At 45.7% G+C, this 9796-nt stretch overlaps 1 protein-coding gene across 1 annotated transcript; it reads right to left on the bottom strand.

Annotated features, from left to right (window-relative positions):
- Positions 1-2070: 2070 nt before the first annotated feature.
- On the bottom strand, positions 2071-7388 carry IQCC (IQ motif containing C). Its single transcript, XM_061596508.1, has 5 exons — positions 7242-7388; positions 6223-6366; positions 4960-5287; positions 4572-4690; positions 2071-4148 (listed from the first exon to the last, which is right to left on the bottom strand). Exons 1-5 carry the CDS (start codon positions 7305-7307, stop codon positions 4110-4112), a joined length of 696 nt encoding a protein of 231 aa, XP_061452492.1. The 5' UTR covers positions 7308-7388; the 3' UTR covers positions 2071-4109.
- Between the last annotated feature and the right edge of the window lie 2408 nt (positions 7389-9796).

Here is a 9796-nt window from a genome sequence, read left to right as displayed (position 1 = left end):
ATTCTCTCACAGTGGCCAAGTAGTTGCCCCAACGGGAAGGAAGCCTGGACATGAGAGCAACAGTGCGTTCCCCAGGCATATACGTTCTCCAACTAGCGTTCAGAGGTACACTAATACTGGAGTTAGAACATAGCCATTGCGGCTAGGCTAGTAGCCATCGATAGCCTTATCCTCCATTAATGTGTCTATTCCCCTTTTAAAGCTTCAGCAACCATGACAAATATTTGTCACACACACACCCATGGTTACTAGCAGAATAATTCCTACAGAATTTAAAACATCCCCGCTTGCTGCCTTTTGCACTTTTCTAGAAGTTGCTTACATATTCCTTTGCCACAGAATCATCACACATCTACCCTTCTTTGATTGATTTTTGGTACATGCAATATCCTGGTTAGAAGCATATTATGCTGTCAGACATGTATGGTATGCTTCATGGAGCTGAAGGGGATGGAGCAACTCCCCCATGAGGAAAGGTTGAAGCACTTGCCTTGTGGGGCTTTTTAGTTTAGAGAAAAGGCGAGTATGAGGTAGAGAAGAGTATAAAATCATGCATGACATGGAGAATCTGGATAGAGAAAAGTTTTTCTTCTCTCATAATGCTAGAACTCACGGACAACTGAAGAAGCTGGTGGGAGATTCAGGACAGGCAAAAGAAAGTCCTTCCTCATGTGGTGCAGTTGGACTATGGCTTGAAGAGGCAGTGATGGCCATCAACATGAATGGCTTTAAAAGAAATGGAAATGGCCTGCCTTCAAGTCGATCCCCTGGGCCTTTTTCTTTCCCTCTTCTTTCTGTGTGGGTGAGCTTAATGTGAAAGTGTTTATAGGGTTAGTCTCTTTGTTTTAGTCTACCCAGTGTTGCTGAATGAATGAATAATAGTTAGAAAGCTGCTCATTGTTAATTGCAATTGTAAACTGCAATATTTTTCCTTGTTTCTTCTCTTAATAAAACCACTCTTTATTTTACTTTCAGTGTGTGTGTCAGTGGGTTAAGGGTAAATTTATACATGCTCTGGGGGTGACGTGCGGGTAACTCCAGCAAAAGATCCTGCTGCTCTCTTGATAGGGCAACTTGGATTTCTAGTGAGCTATGCTCATCAGGAACTTCAAGGTCCCTTCATAACAGCTGGTGGAGAATGCCGGGCAGCAAGGGTGCTGGGACCTTTAAAAATCACTAATACGTGTTTTTATAACGTGTGAAAAGTCCAGCTACCTGGGTACCTATGAATAAGGTTTTCATGGTAAGCAGTATTCAGAGGGGGTTGACCATTGCCTTCCTCTGAGGCTGAGAGGCAGTGACTGGCCCAAGGTCACCCAGTCAGCTTCATGGCTGTGTGGGGATTCGAATCCTGGTCTCCCAGGGCGTAGTCCAACACCTTAACCACTATACCACACTGGCTCTCTGGCTTTAAAAGAGGATTAGACAAATTCTTGGAGGAGGTGGCTATAAATGGCAACTAGCCATGATGGCTATGCTCTGCCTCCACAGTAGGAGGCAGCATGCTTCCGAATACCAGCTGCAGGAAGGGGAAGTGTTCTTGCACTCAAGTCCCACTTGCGGGCTTCCCATAGGCATCTAGTTGGCCACTGTAGGTCAGGATGCACATCTGGCTGGGTTATTAGTCTGATCCAGTAGGCTCTTCTTATGTCTTTCAATGTTCTCCTCTAGAAACACACGTATGGTTACAGATGAACACAGGGATCCTTTCCATATTTGGCCCTGTAGATGGGAGCCCAGGAAGCACTGTGTACTGACAGCTATCAAAGGCAGGGACCACTGGAGAAAGTCTCACTTCTGCCAGCACCAACTCAAAGTTGGTGGCGGGAAATGCTGGTTACTGGCCCATATGAGATTTCCCCTTTCACCCAATTGCTGGTAAGCCCTCTCTCGTCACACAGCAGGCCCCCAAAGCTTGCTGCAGCTCACAAGTGATCCCCTGCGGCCTCTAGTCTGTTTCGTGCAGTCCTCAACACCACTTGAAGCAGTCCCACACTGCCACCCCAGAACAGAAACTATGTAGTTTCAGAAGGGGCAATATTTTATTTGATAAAAACAAACGGATGTTTTTATTTTTTCCTGGCTGCATGGCTTAAGGAAAAAAGAATTCGACAGAATACACATCCCATCACATTGGTAGATTTGATTTGGTAGGTTTGGGTCATATCTGTCCTATATATACACAGCACACTAAAGGCAGAAAGGAATTACTTTCACTTGTTTTCCAGAAAAGTAGCTGTATTAGTCTGTTGTACTAAAAAAAAAATCCTCTGCATAACTGAGAGCAACCCCATCAGACCTGGTGGATCTGACTTCTGAGTAGACCGCCATCCACTTGGAAATTCTAATATAAGGTAGCCATGGTGAAAACTGATGGGAGGATGGTCTTTATTCTGGACACTTTTGCCTGTGGCTCTGCCCATCATCCAGTGCCCTCCACCACTGCCATGCGTCACCCAACAGATTATCCCCCGAGGGAATGTGGGCCCCAACAGAAAAAAAAGGTTGCTCACCCCTTGAGTCTAGCGTGGTCTCTGGCTGACAGTAACCAAGCAGCATCAGGAGCCTACGTTGTATGTAGCCCTTACACAGACTTTCTAACTTTAAATAAGTAATAAAATGAGAGAAGAGACAGCCATGTATTGTATATTAAGAACAAAAATATAAATGGTATGATTTAACCAAAGGTATCTTTCCAGAGGGTGCTATGTGCCATAGCTGGAGGGAGGGGGCACAAAAACCACGTTCATGGGTTATAGCATACTGAGGGAAAATAAACCAAGTTTCAGAAAATACTGAAGGGTTGGTCTTGGTCCATCTATTTCGTACATGCCAAGTCAGTTTTCCCCCTATGAGCAGTGTGCACCCCTGTAGGAAACCAGTGTCCAGAAATCGCCAGTGTTTCCTATGGTCAGCTTTGCAGCAGTTAATAAAAATGAAATGAAATTCTTATAGAGCAAATCAAGTATAAGTGGAGTCATCAAAAAGCCAGTTTAGGATCCGGTGCAGTCTCTTATGTTGTAATATTACCAATTTATCTGAAAACTTTATTCCAGAACACAGTGACCTTGGGGCAAGGCCACCATAATTGATCATAGGTCCCAGATGAACCACATGCCCACCAGCAGCTTTTATCAACAGAACTAGTAATTTTACTTAACAAACAAGGAGTCATGTCCTAAAACCCAGCCTTTCTAAACAGGAATTCAGTCACCCAGAATGAAAAAGATTCAGCTCCAGTCAACCAATTAGGGAAGCTTTACAGAAGTCAGGCTTCTAATTTAGGTCAAAAATGACTAACAGGTATGTAAGAACAGGCAGGCAGGCAAGGAATTACTGGGAGCTAGCAACTTACGTGGGCTTATATGCAAAGCTGTTGAAGCACTTTAAGTCACAAGAAGAAAGAGGCATGCTCTGCTAATCATGCAGCTCTGTTGCAGAGCGCTCTGTACAAAAAGAGATTGCTAAAGTGGTCTAACTGGTCTCTTAAGTTCATGGCTCTAGGCAAGTTAGGTATGGCATGACTAAAGAGTCCAGGTGACTGGCTGACTGCCACAGAAACTACTAGCTAGAGATGCTTCCAGAAGGAAGGCTCCCTGCTTCTCCCCTGGCTGGAAGTGATGTCCTCTATGAATGTGACAGCACAGTAGACCTGGGCCAGTCTTGGCCTGGAGCTAGAGCCAGGAAAGCTCAGAGCCCTGACCTGCTTTTCTGTGCTCAGGCCAAATCTATGACTTTGTAGGTTCCTCTGCCCCTAGAAACCTAATTATCAGCCTGTAGAAATGGGTCTGAGCCTTCCACAAGGAGCCCTGTTCTTCTTTATTGCTGTTCCACAAAACGCATCCACAACAGGCAGATATTTGACATGAACAATCTGAAGAGAATCTTCACTGTTGCTTTCCTAAGTATCAAAGCTGAGCCTGATCAGGATCCGGGGTGGTGGCGGCGTGTGGAGTGGCCATCTCCAAGCAAGAAGCCCTCCTCTGTAAACAGAGAGAGTGTTGCTCCCCCATACTTTCTCCTTCCCACTGATGGCTGGTAAGGCCAGGTGCTTCCATTTCTGTGCAAACAGGACCATGAGCCTTACACCCTCCGCTTCAAGCCAGCAGTCACTCTGGGCTCCCCAACTTCTGCTTCAGCGTCAAATACTATAAACAGAAGAGGAAGAAACAAGGAAATCAAAAGCAGATGACGTCCAGGCAATGTGTCTCATATTTTGTACAACACCTAGTTGCACTGTTGCTTCTGAAATTAATATTAAATGGTAGTAAGCACCAGCATACAATTGAAACCTTTAAATTCCAGTGGAGACCTCCCCTGTCAGTTTTAACTATTTGTGGCTGAACACACCCATGGATTTTAAATGAAACACAAGCTGAGGGATCCTCCCATCCCGCAACCCCAGCCCTTTGCTCACAGGGAGAGATACCAAAAGGAGCACAGAAGTCATAGCACTGTCCAGAGCATGACTGGTCTGGGCTTTGGATAATTATGGGAACGCCGTCTTCCTTCCCCCTCCCCCCCACACAGAAGACATCACATGGCTGTGGCTCCTTGGGGCAGGCTCTTACATTCTTCCGGCTGGCGATCGCTTGTTGCAGCCACAGCAGCTCCATGGCCAGGTGCTTACGGCAGCGATGGAGGTCAGGCACCGTTTGGGGCATCTCTGGTCCTTTTTGGAAGTGATGCTCTGCACAAGAAGAGGTGAAAAAAAAGTCAGAAAGGCCCTGCCCCTTGTCACCCTTGCCTTTCCCTCCCCTGCTGTTGGCTCTTCTTTCCACCCCCATCCCCAGGTGATGACATTTAGATTGTAAGCTTCCTGGGGCAGGAACCTGTCTTTGGGCTTAGGCTAATTCTGTAAAGCACCATGCATGGTGCCAATTCTAAGGAAATAAGAAAAACAAGGAAGACTTTCCCACCATGCATGGGGTCTCCAGTTGTTACATCCACATGCCTTACCCTGACTCAGCCTTGGAGCCTCCATCTCCAGGATTGTGCTGCTCCATTCAGAGGATGTGAAGCTGTGGTCCTTGCGTTCCTCGCTGTCTCCTGGCAGGCTGCAGGTATTCCCAGAGGGCTTGCCCACAAGACGCTCCTCGTCAGCCTCAGTTTCTGCCACCGCCTCAGCTGGAAGCCTGCTTGGAAGCTGCACCTCACGATCACACTTGTTCTCAGATTGTAACTCCTCTTGACAACAAAGTTTTGCCTCTTTTTTATGCGACTCACTGTTGTTGGCTCCTAGCTCTTGGCCGCTTAATTTCGCAGTTTTTATTGGTTTCTGGACAGGCTATATTTAAGACAGGCAAGAAGAAGAGCATTATTGGCATAGAGAAACAAACATCACTATGCATCAATACAATTATCTCTACCCAGAAGGGGCAACGTTGCACTACGAAGTACAAAAAGAAAAAAGTCCCATGACACCCTGAGTGCCCTCCTCTACCAGCCCACTGCATTTCCTTGATGGCCACAGAGGAAGTTCCCTTGCTCCATGGACAGCATGGAGACCAAACAGACTGATAGGGGGTGGATTCAGGGAGCCACCCCTCCCTCCACTAACCCACTCATTCGCTTGCATGGAATTCCTTGTCACCTGGAAGCAAAGATTATTTCTTAAATACAAGGCTGCAATAGTACCACAATTTCCCTCTTCTCTTCCCTTCTGGTGCAATTCAAAGCTTGCAAACTTATTATTTATTTATTGGATGTATACACCACCTTTTTTGCTACAGCAACCAAAGCAGTTTCTAATGTTAAAATACTAAAACAAATGAAGCATATAAAATGTAGAGAGACAGAGTCCGCACAGGCTAACTGGGAGCTGACGGCACAAGCTCCCCAGCTTGGACTCCCTCACTTCTGTATTGTATTGTTCTATGGTCCAATTCTTAATGTTTTAAATTGTCTTAGTATCTTAAGTGTATGTTTCATGGTTTTAATGTCACAAATATTTTAATTCTATTTTAATTGTATATTTTTGTATGTTTTTTTTACCTCTGTGTAGTTTTTATTTGTAAGCCGCCCTGAGTTCCAGTTTTGGAAAAAGGGCGGGGTAAAAATAAAGATTGATCATTAATATTATTCTGCCTTCCCTCAGGGCACAGAGGCCTTCCTTATGAAGCCCCAGGGAAGGGGGGGGAGGAGTTGCCCCAACATCTTTCAGGCCACTGATGGTCCTGACAGGAGCCATCTGCTAAAAGCAGAAAGAACCAACAATCATGCCTTTTGGAGAAACACCGGTGTTAGCACAGAACGCCTGTTCCACTGCAGACAATCCAGACCCCCTTCAATCTCCTTGACGATGCTCTCATATTCCCCCTTTAAGCTCTGAAATCGCTTCCGGGTCAGGTAACCTCTGACACAGGCCTAGAAAGAAAACAAACCATAAAAAATAACAATCACAATTCAGAAAGGAATTAAAGGCTATTAGTCCAACCTCTGGTATAATAAGGTAAGCCCACACAGGACAGCCTACTAGGGCTGCCACTCCCCCCCCCATCTTATGCCTTTAACAAAAGACTGACAAACAAAAATTATACAAGGGCAGTTTTTCTATCTCTACGTTTGCCAGACTGCTGTGAGACACAGGAGCAAGGCCAATGAGGAAGTTGGCAATCCTTGCATACTCTGCTCCTGATGCCAGTCCCAAGGTGACAGATATATTCACGCAGACCAGGCCCTGGTTTTGGGGGGCTGGAGGGGGGAGGAAGAGCCATGGCTCAGTGGTAGCTCATCTGCTTTGCCTGCAGACAGTCCCAATTTAAGGTAAAACCAGGGCTGTGGAGTTAGAAGCAATTTTGGGTGGAGTCGGAGTCGGCAGAAATGTACCGACTCCGACTTCAAAATAAATTTTGATTGACAAATTTTTTAAAATATAAATTCAAAATGTCAAAGAAGCTTCCCATGAAGTCAGCTGTAGTTGAGCATTTCACCATAACTCAAGATGGAAAACATTTTGTGTGAGTGTATGACACAGGACCCAGATGAAGACAAATGCTGTGATGCCAAGATCAGCGCATATTCAGGCAGCGATAAAAATGCTCCTATGAGAGCTTCCAATTTAAAAAGACATTTACAGCGCTTTCCAGGGCTGTGGAATCAGAAGCAATTTTGGGTGGAGTCGGAGTCGGAGTCGAAGGTTTGGCGTACCGACTCCACAGCCCTGGATAAAACCATGAGGACTAACACTCCTACTTCACAGTCCTGCCAACAGGTGCGACCCGAAATCCTGGTCCCCCCACCTGTAGCGCCACCACCCTCTTCCTCAACAGCAACAGCCGCTGCTCTTCCTCACTCTGCTCCCGCATCTTCCTCACACTCCTCGGCGAACGAGCGGCATCGGCGGCCCAGGCAACCGCGCCTCCCGATTACGTCACATGAGCGCGACCAGTTATCCCGCTTTCCCTTTAGCCGCTGCGGTTCCCAAGAGCAGCCACGAGGTGGCGTAGCCCAGCCACCTTTGGGGGTTGACGGTGGAATAGATACGACAGTTATTCATTACTTATTTGTTAATTGATTCCAAATTAATTGTCTACATACCTACGTTAAGCACCAGCGGATATAATATCGTTTATTACATTTTTATCAAACTTTTCCTCCAAAGAGCTCCCTCTCCCTTATTTTAGTCTCACAACAGACCTGTAGGGTAGGCCTATCGTGTAGGCAGGCCCTGGGAGCTTCATGAGTGAGTAAAATCTCCAGCCTGCTCTCTCTTAGTCAAGGACCAGCACTGCATTATCACCCTGTCTGGGCCACTTGGAGAAAAGCAGAATCAACCTATTGTAAAATAAAACTTGTATCGGTGTCTGATCAATAAAAATAAATAAAATAAAAACATATAATAAGTTCCTTAAAGGCATTTTAAGAACTGACAACTAAACAAAAAAATCATAATTTTTCAGTGGCTGGAATGAATAGTAATTTGTTAAATAAGTTGAGCTGCTCTTTTTTATACAGTATCTAGGTCACCACATTGGGAAGGAAAATCACCACGGCTAGTGGTTTGAAACTAGCTAGGGTGCAATGTTGTTTCCCCAAAGCTTGACTGCTTTAGATCATTATCAGTTTAGTAGATTTATGTCTTGCTTTTCAACTGAAGTCTCCAAAGAAGCTCACAGCATTTAAACAATGGTGCAAATTGACATATTGCAAAGTCTGTGCTTCTCACAGATTTCTTCTCACAGGAAGGTTTGTTGCCACTTCCTCTCCTCCCAAAGCTGCTCTTGTGCATTAACAGAAACTTGACAAGAAACAATTTAGATGGGACAGTTGTTCTGTTTGCCAGACAGCTGTGAAACGCCAGTGAGGGTGTTGGCAGTCCTAGTACACTGTGCTCCTGACTCCACTTTCCCTCCTATAGATGCTGGAGGCAAGACAGAAAAAGGAGATGGATGTTCAACGGTCCTGTGCTGGGGGGAAAAGGACAGTCCAGCGAAAGCGGACAGTAGCATGCCTCTAGGACTGCCCAAGAAGAATTTCTGCAAAAGCCCTGATGAAATGGACAGAGTGAACTTAGCTGTTAAGGAGGAACTTCAAATGGTCTCTTCAGATTAATGGTTTCATTTTAGGCCCAGGATACCTGAAAGGCCTCCTCCAGGCCTCCACCCATCATTGGAGACCTGCCTGTCAGTTGGAGTTCCCTTTCCAGCCTCTGATTTGGAACTCTGCACCTGAAGGTGGGCTCTGCAGTTGAGACACCTGATCCACTGGTAGATGAGTCTCCTTTGTTAGTGTAACAGAGTGGGCAGGTGGGCTAATGGCTCTTGTCAAGTGCCCATGAACTGGTGAATGGGCCAGGGAGATCCTATTGCTACTGAAACTCTTCAGGAGAGTCCCCCCTCCCCTCCTGGGGCCAAAAGAGAAGCTTATATTTCCCAATGTGAGAAAAGACTGGGAACTAGAGACAGGCAGAGGCTGGCTCTCTGCACCATGGCTTTAGGATGCCTTCTGTAAGCCTGATGGAAAAGCAACATCTACTGGTGGACTTCTGATGCTTTGAACCCCTCCATCTTAAACTCAGGTTGTGTAAATAAATAAACCATATTTAATAGAGACACCACACTCTCTGCTAACCTTCTTTTAAAGGAAACCAAACCCCTGGGTAAGCACAGGGACCCTTGGAGATCTCTCACTGCTTGGAGATTGGGGTGGCGTGCAACAATATTTTAAAGTCTGTTTTTAAGATGTTTTGCAGTGGCTTTAGTGTTTTGTTTGCTGTCCTGGAAGGAAGGGCAGGATATTAAATAAATAATAAGAGTCATTAAGTGGTCTGCCAAATGGTCCATGGGGGGGGAAGTTTGGGAGTCACTGCATTAGACCCTACTGCAGGCCAGTTGTCTATGGAAGAGTACAGATAGTGGCACAGGGACCCCTGGAGATCTCTCACCGCTCAGAGATTGGGGTGGAGTGTAACAATACAAAAGAAATATACAAAAAGAGTACAATACATAAATTAAATCAAAACAATATAAGGCAGCAAAATCACAGAATACCTACCACACACACTGAATATGCGTTTGAGCCGCATTCATGCTCACCACAGACACGGCACCCCAACATTCCACCTCTCACTTAGAAGCCAGGTAAATTCACATTCCTCTCCCCCCCTCCCCAATCTCTCACCGAGGTAGGAGCAAGCTCACATGCAACTGATTGCTCATGGGGAGTGCCTTCACCCTTGTCACACCCAGGCTGTAGTAAAAACAGAAATGTAGATCAAGGTCGTATCCCTGGACAATTTGCAAACACCTGAGTTAGAAAGCTATACCCGCATATGTAACTATGGGCTTATCCAAAC

This window comes from Rhineura floridana, chromosome 15, assembly GCF_030035675.1.
Source record: "Rhineura floridana isolate rRhiFlo1 chromosome 15, rRhiFlo1.hap2, whole genome shotgun sequence".
Classification (NCBI taxonomy): Eukaryota; Metazoa; Chordata; class Lepidosauria; order Squamata; family Rhineuridae; genus Rhineura; species Rhineura floridana.
This window is presented reverse-complemented; position numbering and strand designations above follow the sequence as displayed.

Bases quoted from the DNA above. Each gene is read 5' to 3' on its own strand.
- IQCC (XM_061596508.1), bottom strand. From the start codon at position 7,307: ATGCGGGAGCAGAGTGAGGAAGAGCAGCGGCTGTTGCTGTTGAGGAAG. The intron at 4,691-4,959 runs GTAAGGCATGTG...CTTCTTGTGCAG, and splicing joins GGCTCCAAGGCTGAGTCAGG to AGCATCACTTCCAAAAAGGA. The intron at 4,149-4,571 runs GTAAGAGCCTGC...TTCTGTTTATAG, and splicing joins CGATCGCCAGCCGGAAGAAT to TATTTGACGCTGAAGCAGAA.